Source organism: Eutrema salsugineum, unplaced genomic scaffold (genome assembly GCF_000478725.1).
Source record: "Eutrema salsugineum unplaced genomic scaffold, Eutsalg1_0 scaffold_17, whole genome shotgun sequence".
Classification (NCBI taxonomy): Eukaryota; Viridiplantae; Streptophyta; class Magnoliopsida; order Brassicales; family Brassicaceae; genus Eutrema; species Eutrema salsugineum.
Window position 1 is genome coordinate 5,580,899 of NW_006256852.1, and position 22,203 is coordinate 5,603,101.

General features: G+C 43.4%; 1 protein-coding gene and 1 pseudogene across 1 annotated transcript; one reads left to right on the forward strand and one right to left on the reverse strand.

Moving 5' to 3' along the window:
- Positions 1 to 7,628: 7,628 nt before the first annotated feature.
- Positions 7,629 to 7,728, reverse strand: LOC112087634 (annotated as a pseudogene).
- A 7,097-nt stretch (positions 7,729 to 14,825) lies between these two features.
- LOC112087558 lies at positions 14,826 to 15,580 on the forward strand (the record flags this gene model as incomplete). Its single annotated transcript, XM_024157468.1, has 2 exons — positions 14,826 to 15,097; positions 15,142 to 15,580. Coding segments are annotated over exons 1-2 (711 nt in total), but the record flags the coding sequence as incomplete, so codon positions are not given.
- Positions 15,581 to 22,203: the final 6,623 nt, after the last annotated feature.

Consider the following 22,203-nt stretch of genomic DNA (forward strand, 5'->3'; position numbering starts at 1 on the left):
AATTCAAGAGGGGCTGTGAGTGCTGAAGAGGAAAGGACAAGGAAAGACATCAAGTCTCTCAATGAGAAGCTAGACACACTTCTTTTAGCTTCTCATCAGTCAGCCAACTTTGTTAGAGATGTGAATCATGTGTTTCAAGACACATTTCAAAGGGAAGACATCACAGCTGAGGTGAACTTTGTAGGTGGCCACCAAGGTTACCAAAAGGGCTTTACCTACTACAAGAATCCCCCAAACCAGAACGTATATCCTCAAAACACTCAACAACAAGGTTTTGTCTCTCCCCAACAACAATGTCTCCAACATAACTCAGAGAATAAGGATCAAGAAGTGCAGAACCTGCTCCAGCAAATCCTCAAAGGTCAAGCAAGTGGTGCCATAGACTTCAACAAGAAAATGGCAGAGATTAACAACAAGGTGGACTGCACTTATTCTGATCTTCTAACTCAACTTTCAACCTTGGCTTCCAAAGTCAAGACTCTAGAGAACAACAAGGGCCACTGCAGTTCTCAAGCTCAAAGATCTTTACCAGGGACATCAATTGCACATCAAACAGAATACTGCAATGCAATCCTCTCAAATGATGAGAATCATGCTGCTGTCCAAGAAATTGAGGACCTTCTCCATGGCAATGTCTCAAGTGACAAATGCCTGACAAAAGATGATGAGGACGCCATCATAGATGAGTTTGAGTTCCTGTTCTGTGATCTCAATGAGGACATTGAGAAAGAAGGTGGGGAGACAGCTTGTTTTGATATGAAAAAGAATGATTCTGAGATTGCTGAAGGAAAGGATCAGAGAATGGTTCAAGGAAGGACATCTGATGGAGTCTCTAGCACTGGCTCAACAAGGGTGAAACCCAAATCTATTCCCAAGCTAGGCAACCCAGGAAAGTTCTCCATCTCATGCTCTCTTGGAAATTTGAAAGTGGACAATGCTTTGTGTGATTCTGGATCAAGCATCAGTGTAATGTCTTTAGACATGGTGGAGAGACTAGGGATCAAGAGTCTTAAGCATCACCCCATGTCAATCACCTTTGGAGATTCATCCTCAAAGAAACCATATGGAATCCTTGAAGACTACCCATTGAAAATTGGTGAATGCACAGTTCCAACAGATTTTGTAGTTATGAAGATGAAGAAGACAAAAGAGCTACCTCTTTTGCTTGGAACTCCATTTCTGAACACCACAGGAGCAAGGATGGACTTTGATACTCAAAGAGTGGTACTTGCTAAGGTAGATGTTAAAGTATCTTATCCTCTTAAGCCTCCTCTTGCTGGGTTTTGTGGAGTTATATCTGATGATTCTGATGAGTTGAAACATTATGGGATGATGTATGTGGGGAGTATTGGAACTATAGAAGAAGCTATACCCCTTGCATCTGTTGAGAAAAAGAAAGAATCCCTAATAAGACCTGATCTTGAGTTTGAAGGGGATTTCTTTAGTGATGAGGAAGCTTGCTTGGAATCTTTATCTCCTACACCAAGTGAGAAGGAGATCAGCAGCAACAAAGGCAATGGCTCAGGGTCTCAAGACAAGAACCCACCAAGAACCAGACCATTCACTCTTGAGTCATCTTCTCAGGTCTTAACTCTCACTCCTTGGAAGTTTGTTGGTGGAGCTGTTGAATACAAGGTTAAAGGCAATGGAAGATCAAGACCATTTGCCAAAGTCAGAGCTATCCTCACACCAGAGTTCATAGACAAAGGATCTGATGGTGTCCAAGAGATGATGAACAAGGACCTCAAACTTGAATTCATGGACAAGACCTGGAGCATCAAAGCTCCTCCTCTCCCTTACTAAAAAGAGTGTAAAAAGTCAAACTTAGTGACTTTAAACAAAGTGCTCTTGGGAGACACCCCAAGCTTATCTTTGTACATAGTTCTTCTGATTTCTTCTCTTTTCTTTTATGTTTTAGAACTTTTTGATGGGTTTTGTGAGTTGGTCTCAGGTACTAAGTGATCTTTGGAGGACATAGCTCAGTGATGAATGGAAAGAAGCATGTGAGAGAGCTGAGAGAAGTGTTTAAGGCCCGAAACGTTTAAGTCCCATCTACTGCGGGATGGGTGCGCGGGTCAGAAAAGAGGGAGCTAGGCCGCACGACTATTCGGAATTTACTCCGGCCTGGGCGTGCGACCTAGGAGCGTAGACGCTGAGCCGCACCAAAAAGAAGAAGGCCGAGGGTTCTAAGTGTTAAACCGTGCGACCTGGTGCTGCGGCCTGAAACCCAAGGAGTCTAAGTCGCACGATCGTTCGGAATTTACTGCGGGATGGTTATGCGGCTCAGAAGAACGATGGCCAGGCCGCACAGAAAGGAAGGAAACCCAAAATGCCTAAGTCCCAGAAGCTGCGGGATAGGAGTGCGGGTCAGAAGAACGATGGCCAGGCCGCACAGAAAGGAAGGAAACCCAAAATGCCTAAGTCCCAGAAGCTGCGGGATAGGAGTGCGGGTCAGAAGAACGATGGCCAGGCCGCACAGAAAGGAAGGAAACCCAAAATGCCTAAGTCCCAGAAGCTGCGGGATAGGAGTGCGGGTCAGAAGAAAGATGGCCAGGCCGCAGAAAGACTCGGAATTTACTCCGAGATGGTTGTGCGGGTCAGAAGAACGATGGCCAGGCCGCACAGAGAGGAAGTTGGGGAGAGTTCCATGAACTGCACAGCCTTGGTCGCATATGGAACCACTTGGGTAGATCTTGACGACGGGAGTGATGAAGCCAGCCACCATTCTTGGGAAACACCGTCAGGCCACACATCGAACCCCTCCTACTCATTGGGGTCTGATTTCAACAGCCACTAGGTAACACTCAAAACCTTGTAAATAGCATGTAGACTTTCTTTTCCTTTTGCATTTTGCTTGTTTGCTTTGGTTTCACTTCTTTCTCATACTTTTATAACACAAGGGACTGTGTTATTTAAGTGTGGGGGAGGAGTTTCATCCTTTACTAACCATGTTTTCTATTTTCTCATTTTACACTTTGAGTCTTGAGTCACATTCTAGTTGCATAGTCATCTAAGTGCATATAAAAACCAAAAAAATGGAAAAATCTGAAAAATTTTCAATAAAAAATGATCATGTAGTTGCATTCTCATTTTTAGGATTGAGTCTAGATTGCATTTGCATATAGGTTGCATCTTGCAAGGAGTAATGATAGGTTTTCTAGAGAGTACATCACTTTGAGAACTTGAATTGAATATGCTTGTGAATCTTTTTCTATGCTTGCAAAGTCTGAAATGATTTGAATCTGAGAAGCAAGTTTGAATTAAACTCAACTCTAATTAAGTGGGAACCTTGAACTTGACTTGAAAATATCTTGTGATGCATTGTTTGAAAAAGCTTGTGGATACCAATATACATACTTGAGCTAGAACCACTGTTTTTACCACTCTTTTCCTTAGCTCAAGTAACTGAATCCACATCATGGATCAGTTCCCATACCTTGAACCCATCCTTCTTTTAAGCCAATGTTTGTGTGAGAATTGAAAGGCCACCTTGGATCAAACTTAGCAGAAAGTGTTAGGTTTAGAGCGACAAGGGCAGGTCTCATTGAGTGCTGTGTTCCAACATCAAGGAACTGAGAGTTTTGGCGAGGAATAAGTGTGGGGGAAAAGACTTTTTGGTGAGTGGAAAAAGGTGAGATGAGTGGAAAGAGAGAGTGAAAATAACTAGGGGAATGAAAGAAAAAGAAGTCAGTCTTGGTGTTTTGAGAAAGTGAGCTCTGGTTTGTTGAAAAGAAAAATCTAGCCTCTAAGTGAAAAAGAAAGAAAAGAAGCCAAAAGCTCAAATGTTTTGATAAGAAAGAAAGAAGAGGCTAGAAGTTGTAAAAGAAAAAGAGCTGTGTAAAGTTTGAGTTCCAAGACTTGAGAGTGAAAGTGAAGAACAAATCCCCTAGTGAGAGAAAAATGAGTGTGAAAAGTGAGGTCTTTGAGCAAGAGAGGAAGCTTTGAGTAGAGGGTGGGGAGTGATGAGTCTTTGCCCTTGTATGCATAGGTTGCTTTTTACCTTTAGCATTCTGCCAAAGTTTGATCATTCATAGAGAGATCCCTTTGCTGCATTTAACCCACTTGAACACTGATGAGATCATTTTAATCTCATAGCCTCTCCCTAGCCAAGCCAGCTTGTTTAAACCTTGCATCATGAGATCCACCTGATAAAAGCTTAATGAATGTGAAAGAGTTGAGAGAGAGAAGAACTTGTGGAGATCCCTTGCTGAGTTGACATATATCTGAGTATGGCTTTGCATTGCATAATTGAGCATGAACTTGAATTCTCATTGTGATCACTTCTCTCAAAAAGAAAATGTGAACTCCCATTGCATACAACCTCTTTCTCTCATTTGCTCTTTTTGCTTGAGGACAAGCAAAGGATAAGTGTGGGGGAGTTGATATATTCATAAATTGCATCATTTAATGTACATATTCTAGTCAAAATCATGTCTCATTTGCATGCATTTTAGGTCTTTAGGCATTGTTTTAGGACTTAGGAGATTGCATTAGGGCCAAGAGAGTTTTGCATGTTTTGGAGTGTCTATCAGGTGATTATGGAGCTGAAAAGATGAATCCAGGAGGTGGAATGGTGAGCAGAGCTTGAAAAAGTGGAAAACTTGAGCCTATGGAGGTTATCGGCCAGTGTACTGAAAGTCGAAGGTTCTCGACCAAAATCCTTCCCGCGGGTAGCTTTCTCGGCCAAAAACACGTACCGCGGTCAAGTCTCTCGGCCAAAATCTCCGGGTGCAGACACGTTTCCGAAATCGCCTGTCCGGGGAACCTTCCGGTCAGATTTAGCTGTCGGAGTCTTCATAAAGGTTGGAGATAATTGAGTCAAGAGTTCATAACAGTTGGAATCAAGGCATTTGGACCACAGAACTGAAAGATATGGTAATCGGAAGACGAACAGGTCTCGCATTCATTCCGGAGCAATCCGATACCCCTGAATGATCGCCTGTCCGGGGAGCCTTCCGGTCCGATTCAGACGGCGGGTGCTTCATAGAAGTTGGAGAGAATTGCATCACGGTCTCTTAGCAAGTAGAATCGTGGAATTCGGACGCGTGAGCAGAGAGATAAGCTTGTCGGAAGGAACCCCAGTCTCGCAGGTATTCCGGACCGAGCGGATCAGTTCTAAAGGATGCGAAGGACGGTGCACTTCCAGGCCGATTTAGTTTCCGGGTCCTTCATGAGAACCATAGACATTTGAGCCTTCTTTCCAGAACGTCCAAGAGCATTCAATTCGGATCTATGAGCAGAAAGATACAGTCTCCGGAATGGACACATGTCTAGACGCCTCTCTCTGGTCGTGTACATGCACTGCAAAGATGTGCCCTCCAGGAAGCCTTACACTTCCCAAGCACCGAAGCTTTCTTCACAAAAGTTGGAGATAAATGAGTCCTCTGTCTTCTGCAACCGAAATCATTCAATTCGGACAAGTCTCATAGGAGTTACACTCTCCGGAATGCGAAGTGGTCTAAGCTGCTCTGGATGCTGCGAGTTGGAGAGGAAGGAGACCAAGCCGCAGCAACACTCGCAAATCACTCCGACTTGAGCCTGCGACCTAGGTGCAATAGAGACCAACCCGCACAGTTTGTACATTCCCCAGAAACCGCCTTAGCCCTGCGAGTTGGAGAGGAAGGAGACCAAGCCGCAGCAACACTCGCAAAACACTCCTACTTAGGCGTGCGGCTAAGACAAGGCGATTCAGGCTTCACAAGACAAGTCTTCATCTACTGCGACTTAGGTGTGCGACCTGGGACATACTGGACTGACCCGCAGGATTTCCACTTGACCCAACTGAGCCGGGTCAGTACCCAGTTTGTCCTGGGCTGACCCGGTCCATTAGCACTAGGTATATATAGTTTTTTGGGAGAAAAACCCAAGGATGTTATCTTCTCTCTTAGTTTCTCTCTAGTTTTCTTTCCTTTTTAGTGTAAAAACGTTTTTGATTAAGAGAGATCTCAAGGATTTAATTAATCTAAGTCTGTTTCTCATCATCTCATCATCTCATTTCTGCTTCTAATCATGATTAACATCATCTCTTGCAAAAGATTAGATGTGTTCTTCATGATTAGTGAGTAGTCATATTTTAAGCTTCTAGGTGTGTAGATTAGGGTGCTTAGATGTAGATTAATGATTTTTTAAGCTTAGATTCTCTTCTCCTTTCCTTAGTTAGCTGATCCTAATGCTAGATCCTTGCACATCACTTGGGTCTAGAATCTGGGTTTTTCATGCACCAAAAGTGTTTGATGAAATGCCTGAATGAAAGCTAACTAAGGGTTTATGCATTAATGTCATGGGAATGATTGTTAAATGCATGAATGGCATATTAGAACTGTTTCTTAATGCTCATTGATTCATATTTCACAAATGATGATTTGGTTTGAAAATGGATTAGTGTAGAGGTTAGTGCCTTCATGAGAGGATTAATCTAGATTAGAGTTCTAAGTTAATTGGAATTTGAGATCATGTGATGCTTGCTTTATCTTTCTGTATAAGATTCAGTCTTTCTTAGCTCTTATTTTGATGCACAAAGAGGCTGTCTGGTCATGTTAGACTTGGAACCTTATGCTTGTTAACTGCTTATTCACTAATGGGAATTAGTCTTGAATTGGTAATTAACAAAGGGATTTCTGTCATGAGAATGAATTAATCTGAATTGGAAGTCTAGACTAAAGATTTGCAAGTGTTGCATTGTTTGCTTAGCATCATGAATTCACATTTAAAGCACCCTAATCAATGATCACATCTAGAGGTTTAGCTTTCTTTTTATTTGAATTTGAGTGTTTGTTTAGTTTCTCTTGCTTGTTTAATTCTTAATTACTGTTTGTTCTTGCTTGTTTTGTTATATGCTTTTAGATAATCTTGGTTACCAACTCATCTGCTTATTAGACTTGGATTAAGAATTGATCCTCATAGTTCTAGTGTCTAGAATCTCTCCATTTGGATTGATACCTCAAGTGCTACAATGACATGAGTAGTTGAGGAATTGATCAAGGATTGAAAAATTCCTACTATCAATTTGGCGCCGTTGCCAATTGGAGAGTTCATTCTAGCATTAGGACTTTGGATCTTCTTGAGATCAAGTCATTTTCTTTTGTTTTACTGATTACCTTTCAAGTGCTGTCTTTGTTTTCAGGTGTATGAACACCAGAAGTCAAGCAAGGAGACAACGAGAAAGAGCTGAGCACATTGAGAGGTTGGGTATGGATCAAGGGCAACAGGCTCATGGTGGTAATGGAAACCACCAGAATCAAGAAGAGCCACCGCCTCCACATCCAAGACAAGTTGTGGGAGCTGGTGATGAGGCCAATGCTCAGGGTGAAAGACATGGGATTCAAGCCCCAACACCTGAAAACGATTTTGAGATCAAATCTGGCCTGATCAACATGGTGCAATCAAACAGGTTCCATGGCTTGGCATTAGAAGACCCATTAGATCACATTGACAACTTTGATAGAGTTTGTGATCTAACTAAGATGAATGGAGTGAGTGAGGACAGTTTCAAGTTGAGGCTATTTCCTTTTTCTCTAGGAGACAAAGCTCATCAGTGGGAAAAGTCTCTACCTCAAGGATCAGTCACAACTTGGGAGCAATGCAAAAGAGCATTTCTAACCAAGTTCTTCTCTTCATCAAGAACAGCAAGGTTAAGAAATGAAATCTCAAGTTTCATTCAGAAGAACCATGAATCATTTTGTGAGGCTTGGGAAAGATTTAGAGGGTATGTGAGCTAATGGTTTACAAATATTGTGAGCTAATGGTTTACAAGTTCTTCGGTGGTATGTGGCTGACCTGGGAAAGTCTATGGCATTTGCCACAATATTTGACGTATCTTGTCGCTTCCCAGTTCAGTGTGGGCTAGTAATAGCCTGCAAACATGATCTTCCCTGCGAGTGTCCGCCCGCCGGTGTGTGCCCTGCAGTCTCGTCTACACATTTCAGATACGGCCTAGTAAATGAATTTCTGAATAAGTCCCTTTTCATAAGGCAATACCTGGTCGCTTGCATTCTTAACTTCTTTGCCTCGCTGCTGTTACCATGAGGGGACTCTCCATGTAGGATACAAATGATGGGATCTTTCCATCCTCCAGAACAATCCACATCAACAACTTGAACCGTCTCTATGTGATGTAGCCTCGATCAAGGCAGCCAGCTCATTGGGATGTCATGCTCTGGCAGGCGGTCGAGGGATGGCCCTAGTTTTGTCAATGCGTCTGCTTGGTTGTTTTTGCTTCTTGGTATTTTCATGATTTTTACCGCTTCAAATCCTTCCAACTTATGCTTCGTCAATTTCAGGTATTCTATTATCTCATTCTTGGCCTGGAATTCTCATAGGAGTTGGCTGACTATTATTTGCGAGTCGCTGTACACCACAAGTCGCCGTGCCCTCATATCCTTTGCTACGTCCAAGCCAAGCAGCATTGCCTCGTATTCGGCCATGTTGTTGGTGGCCTGGAATCTGCACCGAATTGATTTGTACACAATATCTCCTAACGGGTTCATGATTACCAGCATGATTCCTACTATATTCTCATTTCTGGAACCGTCCACATGTATCTTCCAATGTGAGCTCACTGCTCGTATTGCCTGGACCTCTTCTAGATCGGCTCCTAGAGAAATATTGGCTACAAAACCGCTAAGGCCTGGGATTTGGTTGTGGTCCTTCCTTGGTACCTAATGTCATGTTCCCCCAATTTGATGACCCACTTCATGAGCTGTCCAAATATGTCGGTCTGTGCAATACCGACTTCATCGGAAAAAATGTGACAACTGTGATGGGATAAGTTTGGAAGTATGGATGCAGTTTCCTCGTGCTCATCACCAAGGCCAGTGCCAAATTGTCAAGCTGGAGATAACATGTCTCCACATCTAGCAGGGTCCAATTAGTGTAATATATGGGATACTCTTTCCCGTTCTCCTCTTTTACTAGCACAGAGCTAATGTCGTGCGCTGATACCTCAAGGTATATCAGCAACAGTTCTTTTTCCATCAGTTTTACTAACAACAGAGGGTCCGTCATGTATTCTTTAGAATGGGAAAGTGCCTCTTCGCATTCCGACGTCCACTCATAGTTTCTGGTTTTTCCGAATTTTTTGAAAAAGGTGTGCACCTTATCCACCATCCACGACATGGAGCGGTCCAGCGCCACTATCCTGTTTGTTAAGCGCTGCATTTCCTTGAAATTTCGCGGTGCCGGCAGACTCTAGATGGCTGTGACCTGGTCCGGGTTGACTTTGATCCCCATCTGGGTGACGACAAAGCCTAGGAACTTCCTAGAGGATACTCCGACTACGCACTTAGAACAGATTCATCTTCATCTGGTATCTCCAGAGAGATTGAAGCATCGCTCAAGATGTGTGGTGGTCTCGCGCTTTGAGGGATTTCACCAGCATGTCGTCCACATACACCTCCATTGTATCTCCGATTTAATCTTTGAATATTTTGTCCACACACCACTGATAGGTCGTGCCTAAGTTTTTAAGACCGAACGACATCATGGTATAGCAGTATATCCCCAACAGTGTGATAAAAGCGGTCTCTTCCTGGTATTACTGGACCAGGTGTATCTGGTTGTATCCCATGAACGCATACACAAAACTCAATAGTTCCATTCCCGCCGTTGCATCAAAAAGTTTGTCGATATACGACAGTTGGAAAGGGTATTTTGGGTAGTCCTTGTTGCATAGAGAGATCCCCTTGTTGCATTGAACCCACTCAGGCATTGATGAGATCATTTTAATCTCATAACCTCTTGATAACTAAGGTTTTTAAAGCCTTAGATGGGTTATCAATCCCCTTGTCAAAGTAGTATAAGGGGTGTCAATCCATATGTGTGGTAGTTAGGCACTAGTTTATGTGATAGGTTCTTAAGTCAAGTAATCAAAGATGAGTTTTGTGAAACCAGCAACAAGAAAGCATAAAACAAGAAACAAACAAGTTATGATTAATGAACTAAGCAAGCAAACAAAACAAGATGATGGTGATTAAGCAAATGATAAAAGCTAAACCTCTAGATGTGATCATTGATTAGGGTGCTTTAGATATTGAATCATGATGCTAAGAACATAATGCAACACTTGCTACTCTTTAGTCTAGGCTTCTTAATCAGATTAATTCATTCCCATGACAATAATCCCTTTGCAAATCACTTAATCAAGTCTAACAACCATTAGATATAATCAAGCAATCAGCAAGCATAATGCATCAAGCCTAATAAGTGACCAAACAATCTCTCAACCAAGAAGACTGAATCTTATACAGAAAGACATAACAAGCAATCACATGATCTCAAACATTTCAACTTAGAACTCTAATCTAGACTAATCCTCTCATGAAGGCATTAATCTCTACACTAATCCACTTTCAAACCAAATCATCATTTGTGAAATATGAATCAATGAGCATTAAGAAACAGTTCTAATATGTCATTCATGCATTTAACAAATCATTCCCATGATGAAAAAGGCATAAACCCTTAAGTTAGCTCATTCAGGCATTTCATCAAACACTTTTGGTGCATGAAATGCCTATGAACCCAGATTTCACTTTCCCAAGGAAATCTGGCATTAGGAGCAACTAACTAAGGAAATGGAATGAGAATCTAAACCCTAAACATCACCAATCAAACATCTAAGCACCCTAATCTACACACCTAGAAGTTTAAAAGATGACTACTCACTAATCATGAAGAACACATCTAATCTTTTGCAAGAGATGATGTTAATCATGATTAGAAGCAGAAATGAAATGATGAGATGATGACAAACAGACTTAGATTGATTAAATCCTTGAGATCTCTCTTAATCCAAAACGTTTTTACACTAAAAAGGAAAGAAAACTAGAGAGAAACTAAGAGAGAAGATGATCTACTTGGGTTTTTCTCCCAAAAAACTATATATACCTAGTGCTAATGGACCGGGTCAGCCCAGGACAAACTGGGTACTGACCCGGCTCAGTTGGGTCAAGTGGAAATCCTGCGGGTCAGTCCAGTATGTCCCAGGTCGCACACCTAAGTCGCAGTAGATGAAGACTTGTCTTGTGAAGCCTGAATCGCCTTGTCTTAGCCGCACGCCTAAGTAGGAGTGTTTTGCGAGTGTTGCTGCGGCTTGGTCTCCTTCCTCTCCAACTCGCAGGGCTAAGGCGGTTTCTGGGGAATGTACAAACTGTGCGGGTTGGTCTCTATTGCACCTAGGTCGCAGGCTCAAGTCGGAGTGATTTGCGAGTGTTGCTGCGGCTTGGTCTCCTTCCTCTCCAACTCGCAGCATCCAGAGCAGCTTAGACCACTTCGCATTCCGGAGAGTGTAACTCCTATGAGACTTGTCCGAATTGAATGATTTCGGTTGCAGAAGACAGAGGACTCATTTATCTCCAACTTTTGTGAAGAAAGCTTCGGTGCTTGGGAAGTGTAAGGCTTCCTGGAGGGCACATCTTTGCAGTGCATGTACACGACCAGAGAGAGGCGTCTAGACATGTGTCCATTCCGGAGACTGTATCTTTCTGCTCATAGATCCGAATTGAATGCTCTTGGACGTTCTGGAAAGAAGGCTCAAATGTCTATGGTTCTCATGAAGGACCCGGAAACTAAATCGGCCTGGAAGTGCACCGTCCTTCGCATCCTTTAGAACTGATCTGCTCGGTCCGGAATACCTGCGAGACTGGGGTTCCTTCCGACAAGCTTATCTCTCTGCTCACGCGTCCGAATTCCACGATTCTACTTGCTAAGAGACCGTGATGCAATTCTCTCCAACTTCTATGAAGCACCCGCCGTCTGAATCGGACCGGAAGGCTCCCCGGACAGGCGATCATTCAGGGGTATCGGATTGCTCCGGAATGAATGCGAGACCTGTTCGTCTTCCGATTACCATATCTTTCAGTTCTGTGGTCCAAATGCCTTGATTCCAACTGTTATGAACTCTTGACTCAATTATCTCCAACCTTTATGAAGACTCCGACAGCTAAATCTGACCGGAAGGTTCCCCGGACAGGCGATTTCGGAAACGTGTCTGCACCCGGAGATTTTGGCCGAGAGACTTGACCGCGGTACGTGTTATTGGCCGAGAAAGCTACCCGCGGGAAGGATTTTGGTCGAGAACCTTCGACCTTCAGTACACCATTTTGCCGAGAAACCCAAAATTGCTCCTTTTCACCATTTTTGATCATTCCAACTCCATTTCTTCATCTGAATCACATCATCCACTCCAAATTGGCTCCAAAAGCACCTGTTTAACACTCCAAAACATGCAAAACTCTCTTGGACCTAATGCAATCTCCTAAGTCCTAAAACAATGCCTAAAGACCTAAAATGCATGCAAATGAGACATGATTTTGACTAGAATATTTACATTAAATGATGCAATTTATGAATATATCACCTCTCCCTAGCCAAACTTTGCTTGTTTAAACATTGCATTATTTGATCCATTTGGTAGAAAGCTTAATGAATGTCAAAGAGTTGACGAATAGGAGACCTTGTGGAGATTACTATTAAGTTGATACATCAGAGTATAGTGTTGCATTTTGTTGGGGTCGGTTTCACCCCAATCGGTTTAAACCATCTCAAGAACATTGGAGAGCCGATCCGAAAAGAGAAACGGTGACCTGTCAAAAATGGGCCGAGCCGCGCAGAAGAAGGCCAAGCTCAAGTGGGCCGAGCCGTGAGGTGAAAATGGGTGAGCCGCGTATGAGAGCAGATGGGCCAAGCTGTGTCGTGAGGTACGGGCCGAGCCGCACTTCAACATGATTGGGCCGAGCCGCGCCTCGGCGAGTTAGGCCAAGTCGCGTCTCAACTCGAATGGCAAGTGGGCAGAGCCGTGGAGAAGGTTAGATGGGCCGAGCTGTGAGAAGAACGGTGAGCAGGCCTAGCTGCGCGAGAGGAGGCATGGGCCGAATCGCTTCCCTATGCGTTGGGGCGAGCCGGTTTTCCAAGATGGGCCAAACAAAGGTTTTAGAAGACGAAAGCCCACAGAAGCCCCAGAAGCCCTAGGCGAAGTATTATGACGGTTGCCGCACGAAGTGATAAGGAAATATACCTAAAATCTAAGGAAATATACCTAGAATCTCGGGAGAGGTGGTTTAAGAAGTTAGTATAAATAGGAGATTTCTATGATTCATTATGTAACTTTTGCAACCCTAAGCAATAAGACCTAAACACTTTCACAGCAATAAAAATCCTCTTTTGATCTTACTGTTCTTGTGATTACCCTAGAAGTTTTGGATCCCTTAGTTTTTCCTTTACAAATGTTTGGTTGTGCGAGTTTTGGCTCACACAATAACAACAACAACAACAACAACGATAACGGCGCAGAGAAGGACTCTCCAGCATCAGGCACAACGACGGCGACGACCGAAACCCAAGAGGAGATGCGAAACATGATGGCTGCGCTGATGAAGAAAATCGACGAGCAGGACAAAAGAAACGAGGCGATTACGGAGAGGCTCGACGCGATGGCGGCTAAGCGACAACACCAAACTTGGAGAGCCAGAATTCCCGACCCGATGGATGGAATCCGGAGACGCTTCGACTTCTCAATGCCTGCAGAGGCCTCGGGGAGCGGTGCAAGAAACCCCTTGGCTCCACCAATGTTTCGTCCCCTTGGCGAACAGACTCCGGCGGTGACCCGAGTCAACATGACCGAGCCGCCTCCACTCCGTCGGAACCCAAGGCGACGAGCCGACATAGAAGAGAATGACGCGATCGACGTGGATGCACAGAAGAACGATGGAACCACGAATTCGCAACAGAACGGCTCGGCTCGGCGAATAAGCCAAGAAGAGCTCGCCTCGGCACTAAACGGCGTTCGGACTGATGAAATCACCGATCCGGCTCGCGGCGACAACCCAACTGAAGAAGAAGAAAACCTCCAATGGATCAAGCAGGCGGAGCGCGAAGACGAGCCGAGGAGAGAAGAGCGGGAGCGACCTACCCAATCAAAGGGAATGACTCACATGCAAACTCTCGAAATCAAAGAACTGCGAGCCTCAATGGCTCGGACAGTGGCTGAGATACGCGCCATGAAGTTTCAGGTGCACAACGCGACAAGTGCTGCGCCCGAGATCGATCGGATTCTTGAAGAAACCCAGAGAACACCATTCACGGCAAGAATCACGGAGGCTAGGATTCCCGAGCCCGGGAAGGTGAGAATCCCGTTCTACGAAGGAACAACCGATCCAAAGGCACACATCACGGCGTTTCGGACAGCAATGGGACGAGCCTTCACAAAGAACGCTGCCAAACTGACCGAGCGGGAAGTAGATGGCGGATACTGCCTGCTCTTCATGGAGCATCTTAAGGGAGCCGCGCTCGAATGGTTTTCGAGGCAGGAACGCAACTCAATCGGTAGTTTTCAACAGCTCTCCGCCCTGTTCCTAAAACAATACTCGATGTTTATGGATAGAAGAACGTCTGATGCCGACCTGTGGACACTATCCCAAGGACCGAACGAACCACTTCGAGATTACATGGCAAGATTCAAGGCAGTCGTATCCAAAATAGAAGGGATAAGCGACAAGGCTGCGCTCGAAGCTCTGAAACGATCTTTGTGGTAGAAATCCGAGTTCCGACGGGAGATGGCACTCAACACACCACAAACAATTCAAGACGCTTTGCACCGGTCATCAGACTCCGTCGTAAACGAGGAGGAGATGAAGAATTTGGACGAGTAGTACGAAGCAACGAAAGCAGCAATCCGAAGCTCAATTTTGATGCGCCCCTCGAAGAAAGGCAACCCATCGAACAACACAACAACGCAGAGCTCGGACGAACCTAGAAGCGGAGGTGCCCATAACTAGGAGGTAGGCACCGGATGCGGAAGAGGAGAGCCGCGCAACAACACTTGGGTAAGAATGTCCGCCAACTACGATGAGAAGGCTTTCTGCGAATATCACCAGACCTACGGGCACTTAACGGCACAATGCCGAATGTTAGGAGCAAAACTCGCGGCTAAGATGGCAGCGGGAGAGCTCCAAAACGCGGTCAACCTCAAAGACCTCGTCCTTAATGAACCACAAGAAAGAGCCGAGCCGAGCGGCGCGGCTGAACCCGCAAATCCTCCCCGACGAGGCGTTAACTACAGGCGCGACAGGAGAGGCGAACCTGAAGAGCAACCCGAGCCAAGGCAAAGGATCAATATGATCATGGGAGGATCTCAATACTAACAAGATACCGTGTCCTCCATCAAAGCCCATCAGCGCCGAGCCGAGCGAAGGAGAATTGGACAGAACCAACCGACATCCCAAATACAGTGATCTCCTTCGCCGAGGAGGAAACGGCAGGAATCGATAGACCCCACAACGATTCGTTGGTAATTGAGTTAACAATCAGGGATCATGACGTAGCGAGGGTGCTCATCGATACTGGAAGCTCGGTGAACGTCATCTTCAGGGAGACACTCAGAAGAATGGGAATCGACCTCTTCGAGGTGGAAGCAATCCCCAAACCTCTAACCAGATTTTCAGGAGAAACGACGATGACTATGGGAACGATCAGGCTCCCTGTGGTAGCAGGCGGAGTCACTAAGATCGTTGAATTCTGCGTCACTGATCACCCTGCAATCTACAATGTGATTATGGGAACTCCATGGATCAACGGGATGAGGGCGGTCCCTGATGCGTGCTCGCTACGTGAGGGAACAAATTTTACCCTTAACAAAACAAATGAAAGCCGCAAGTGCACAGCTAATCAGTTGTAGTATTTAGGGATTGAATCCACAGAGATTTGTGTGCCTGGTATTCTTCTACGGTTTTTAACTTTATGTCTAGACTAAATTGGTTTTAAAGTTTGATTGTTTTTCTTGCGAATTAAACTAAAACAAAAGAAAGCAAATAAATCTATCCTAAAAAGCAAGTAAAGAAAATCGAATGAAATGCAAATGGAATAAGTAAAATATCGAACTAAACGAAAATAAGGCAAGTAAAATATCACATGAAAGGTAAATAAAGCAAGTAAATAACCAACTAAGGAAATTGAAATGCAGGTCTAAGAAAGCAAGTAAAAATCGATGGAATTGTAAACTATGGCTAAAAATGCTGAGCTTTAGGGAACTCTAAGGGATCATAATCGGTTTTAACACTAAGGTAGATAGATTGGGATTGATGGATAACAATATATGGGTTCTAGAGCTAGAGTACGGCGGTATGACTACGTCACTGTCGTGATCATAACCAACTGTTTCTCGCAACCCTGACCAGTAGGTTTCCACTCTGGCCCTGGAAGGGAGAGAACGCAAGTGCTTGACAAGACTCGTCAATACTCACGATCTCGCCGCAGGTAGGTTTCCACTCCTACGGAAAAATCGCCTGTTTCATTCTAGGGCTGATACTTAATGAAAACTTTCGCAACACTAACTATCTAGATCAGATACTAGGTGATCAATCAAGCATACATGCAATAAGAACAAGAATAAACAGAGAACAGGTCGACATCCCAGATCTATAAACCTAGATGTCTTAATCGATTATGAGAGCCCCTTTCGGGAACCCTAAGCCCAACTCGGGATCTACTCAGACATGGCTGAGTTCGACATCATCATTGGTTTTAATAAAAGTAATGAAAAACAGTAAAGAAAAGAGATAAAGAAAGCTTCTCTATTGAAGAACTCGGACTTGAACAATCTTCTACAAAAATCTCATAAAAACGGCTAAAGGAAAAGGGTTTCTGTAAAGTATGAATGGCTCTCTCTAAAAACAACCTAAATGACATGTATTTATAGTCTCCAATACTCCATGGTCTTTAGGGTTCCGGAATTGAGGCTGGGAATGACTTTGGGCTTCAGATAAGTGGGCTTTAAGTCGGAGCTTGAATGCCGCGGTCGGGAGTGTTGTGACCGCGGCAATTGGCTTATTGGCCGCGGTCGGGAAGCTTCTGGCCGCGGCAAATAGCTTGATGGCCGCGGTCGCATGAGCTGCTGGCCGACTTCGAGTGGCTCCGGGGCTAATGAAATATCTTGAGATCCAACCGTTGGAATGTCTCCAAACCAAGTGCAATTGAAAGCTGGTTGATTCTTCTATAAGTTGTCCAATTTTGAGGGTGATCGGACGGTGAGAAGGTCTTCGTCTCTCCATGAGAGTTCTGACGGTCTGCATTTATCCAAAAGAGTCTTTTGGTTCCATTTTGTGCCTCTTTATCCCAAATTACCTGAAAAGTCTTTTAAAATCCGTAAACATAGAAATCCTTTGAAAACCTTTGAAAATGGAGTAAAAACACCTGTAAAAGATATTAAAATGATCCATAAAAATGGTCAAAATCCAGTGTTATCAACTCCCCCAGACTTAGTCCTTTGTTTGTCCTTACAAAACAAAGGCTAATCTCGGCGAGAGGTTTGAAAACGCAGGAACTAAACAAAATCTCAGAGACCAAACCTCTAGACCAATATCAATCAGTATGCATCAATCGGGGATATCCTAGAAAATTCTCACTAGCAATACAGGCATAACTAGTCCGTTAATCCCTCATGCAGAAATCTATGCACTAAGATCTAACTTCCAGTCAAATAGCTCTTAACATTCATTAAAAATCTCGGTGATTCTCATCAAAGAAAATCTAGGCAAGGCAATCTAGGCTAGGTGTAAAGAAGGATTATTTTGGGGGTATGGCTTAAAGTGTTTAAGGGTTACCTGAAGATCTGGAGGATGCAGGACATTATGCAAAACCGCAAGAGAGAGTGAAGTTGTTGATATCCACAGTTTTCAGTCACTTTTTTCTTGACATAGATTCGTGGTCTTCTTCCTCAAGTTCTCTCCAAACTCCCCCAGACTTAAATTTTTGTAAATTTTTCAAAACAATAGCTCCTTAAACGAATAGTGGTTGCTCATTGCTCCACAAATTTCGACAATCTAAGACTCATTAGGTTTTTTGTTTCCCTTTCTCTTTTTCACGTTTTTTTTTTTTTTTTTTTTTTTTTTTTTTTTTTTTTTAAAGAAAGATAGGGAACACCTTTAGATATAGAGTCTTAGAGAGCACGAATTTACCAGTTATTATCTTTCTTGTAAAGCTTTATTATGTTTCTGATACTCTTCATTCCCAATTCCATTCAGTCTCTTTTGCGAGTGACTGAAAACTGCATCGCTCCTCTTCTCTCCGACGCTTTTGCACATATCTGCCGATATAAACTAAAGAGAGAATGCATGAGGATTGAAAACAAAGGTTTTGGGTTTAGGGTATGGTACCAGATAAAGATAAACTGGCATCTAGGACGACAAAGAGTGGTAAAAGTGATGGTAAAAGATGTCCTAGATGTGTACGTCGATGCCTGCCTAAAATCAATGATGAGAAAATTAGATATCAATATTAAGTTCAAATAAAATGAGCTAGTATATCCTGTCAGAAAGAATCTCCATGAATAGAAGTCCTCTGGTGGGAGTTCGTAGTGCAAGTACTCTAGCTACCGCCTAGTCTAGTGCTAACCACAAATGAGCTATCATGCATAGTGTAGAAGTGTGCAGGTCTAAATCATCATAGTTTTGCGTCAAACATTCCTGAAAAATACCTAATGTCGAATAGGTTACATATTAAAATTTAAAAAGTACTTGAAATTTAAAAGCAAAAGCAGGAAAATAATTAGTACGGATAGACATCCTCCCCCAGACTTAAATCACACTGTCCCCAGTGTGAAAAAAATTGGTGAGAAAATGGTGAATAAAAGCAAAATAAAATAAAATAAGATAAAAGAAAAGAAAATGATGATAGAACCGTGATGGTAGTGAAGTGCTGATCAATCACTCATCCTCCGAAGTGTCGTCTGCGAACTGGTGCTGCTCCTGTAAGAAGGTGACAACGCGCTCAAAGCGTCGTCCCTGTCTCTCAACTCTGCGCTCCAGATCGAAATGAGTGTGTGATGATGTGGATGATGAGGTGTGGCCGGTTGGAATAGATGGCTGAAAATGAGCACGGGCCGCAGCTGCATCACGCTTCGCCTTGGCCACTATGTACTGGCCAATGGTGAATGGTAGACTAGGTACGGATGGCAGAAAATCATCGGATTCCGGAGTCCATCGAGGGCATCCTCCGTTGCTCAATCTCGGGATAGATGCTGAACGTAAGCGGACTCGGTGCTCTTCAGTGCCAGTGCAATACTTGTAACCAAACCTAACTGGATCGAAAGCGGCACGAGAGATAGTATGATCGCGAGAGAGATAAAGTAGATCATACCAGACATCAGGAAGTGGATCATCAGATGAGAAATCGAATCTTACAGCCTGTAGTATCGCTGTAATAGCACTCCTGAAAGCTGGAGTAGCGTCATCGCAACCATGTAAATCATGCTTCACCTTTACCATATTCTGCGATATGATCCAGGCAAAGCAGGCAAGTCGTGGGTCGTCCATAAATGGGATCTGAAGTGTAATGAGCTCAGTCTTCAAGACACCTCCCATGTTGGCTCTAGAGAAGATCGTGTGTGCTAAGAGTTTGTGCACAACTCTCACTGCTGGGTGGCTAAGAAGGGCTGACTTAGATCTCCCACTATCATAGTATCCATGACCCATCTCTCTCCACAGGTTAAGATCAGGTTCATCTTCAAGGTAAATGCCATCAATGTATGGAAGCTTAAGAGCTTCACAAACTTCGGAAATGGTGAGAGAATAAGGCTGTCCGCGGATAGAGAATGACAAGATGCCATCTGATGCTCTGGGGTTCCTCCTCTTCGTGTGGTGGAGTGTAACGGTCGCTAAAAGCTCACGGACTAGCTCAGGATAAGTCGGAAGTTTCAGCTCCAAGTAGGGTCTCAGCTTAAGTGCATCGATGTACCAGATCACATCCTCTCTGATTCCAAGCATCTCGAGTGTATGATAATCAATGCAAGGCGTGGGTTTGATGTTCAGCTTCTTGAAACGCCTTGCATAGTCCACTCTCGGGTTTGTCTCCCTCCCAATGTATCGAATCTGTGGTGGTTCGGGAGGTGCTCCTGTTTCTCTTGAGTGTTGGAGCAATCTCATCACATAGCTTCTTCTTCTCGGTCTGGCTTGGTTCAGCATGTACTCTCCTAGAGTAGCATCGTCAGGAATGTCATCGGAGCTGCCACCAGTTCGACGGCTCCTTCGGGATCTGGTTTCATCCATTTTCTGCAAAATGAAATGATTCTTGGAAAAAGAGTGAATTTGGGTGCTAATTTTAACACATTAAGATCTGTTATACTAATACTAGTATAAAAAGATTAATTAAAATTATTAGCAAACAAAATTGATATTAAATCAGAGAAATCAAGTAATTCATGACTAAATTCGGATTTTTGATGTTCTCAACATAGAAATCTTCTAGAAATCGGTTTTTATGAGCAATTTCCATGTGAATTCTAAAGATTACCCAATACTAATCACTAATCACACAAGACTAAATCAAATTCATCAATTTTGCTGTTCCAAATTCGATTTTTATGAAGCATCTAGAATCCAAATTTCAAAAATCTCAATTCCTCTTAAGCTAGGTGCTAAAATCGATTTTTAGATAACCTAAATGGATAATATATCATTCTTAAGCTATTTCCACCATCAATAGACCAAGATTTTGGGTTTTTAAAGAAAACCCTAAGTTCAAAATCGAGTAAGAATGGTGAGTTTGAGGTTCATACCTTACTGGAAAGAGAGAATTGATGGTAGAATTGAAATCAGCTTCGAAAAAGAGTGAGGTTTGAGCCAAAAATCTCTTAAAAAGCTTAAGAATTGAAAATGTGTTCTTTCTCCTAAATCTCTAAGTCTTTTGGAAGAGAAGAGAAGAAAGAGTTTTGACCCAAAAAGTTTGTTTCTTTTCTTTAAAAAACGTTTTTGAAACAAAAACGGAAAATTTCTGGAAATTTTTTAAGTTTACGGGAACTTACCTTTTCTTGTTTGCACATTAGGAAAGTTTAAAACTTACGGAGGATCTTTTTGGGTTTTACCGGGAACATTTCGGGAAATACCGGGAATCACCAGGCAAAACCGGGAATCACCAGGCAAAACACCAGGCAACACCGGGAAGCGCCAGAAATCCGCGGAATCATCTCAACGACCAACGGCCGTGGTCAGGAGATGCGCGACCGCAGTGGTCGAGTGCTCGGCCGCGGTCAAATTCATGGTGCCGCGGTCGATGCACCTTTGGCCGCGGTTCCGTCAGCTGCGACTGCGGGCCTTCCTCCTGCGGCCTATTGTCCAATCTTCTCGTCTTTGCCGGGCCGAGCAGCTAAAGACCTACCTTTTTCTTCTTGGTTTTTCTAATTTTCTGATTTTTTGTGTTTTTGTTTTATAAAATACCTAAAACTTTTAAAAAAAAAGAAAGCATAAAATCTAAAAAAGAAAAGAAAACTAAGAGAAAGAGTACCTAAATGGGTTGCCTCCCATTAAGCGCTTTTGTTTTAAGTCGTTTAGCTCAACGTAAGCATGAGGAATCAGGCTTTTTGAATGGCACTCCACTTCATGTGCCTGTATCACCTCCGGTTGGTGGAGGTTTACTTCTTCTCCTTGAAGAGAAGTCTTCTTACCTTTACTTTTCTTTCGGACTTTAATGTTGTTCAGAACCCTTTTTGTGTTTTCGATCAGCTCCTGGATTTGGTCCTCACTAGTTTCTGTTGCGTCCGGTGGAATGATGATCTTGATGTTTGCAAAAGCTTTCGGCTTTTCCATTTCTTTCTCTTTTGGCCTATTTCCTTTGCTTGGAAATTCATCTAAGATAGTAGGATGGTACCTTTTCTGTCCACATTGAGGAAAACAGCATGTCGGTTTGCGTGATCGATTATTGCTCCTACTGTAGCTAGGAATGGTCTCCCAAAAATGAGTGGCCTCTCCTTGTCTTTATCCATCTCCAGGACTTGGAAATCTGTTGGAACAATCTTATCTCCCACTAGAACTTGTAGATCATGAATCGCCCCTTCAGTATCTTTTTGAGATGAATCTCCAAAGATAACCTTAACCGTCGATGTCCTTAAGGTTTTTATGCCCAATTTTTCGGCAAATGTCTTAGACATGATATTGACATTGGCTCCGGAATCGCACAAGCAGTCTGTAAACTTGATTCCCGAAATGAAACACTGGAAAACAAAACGTCCCGGATCATCGGCTTTGGTAAGCCTTTGAAACTGTGATCGTTCGGGTACCTTAAACGGTGGCTGCTTGGGATCGATATCCTTGTATAGTGGTACAAAGATTGGGGTTTCTTCTTTCTTTCCATCGGTTCTGGACTCTTCTTCGGGCAATGTTGTTATGGCGTTGCAAAACTTCTTAGGGTTATCTTCAACTCTTCCTGGAAGAACTCCAC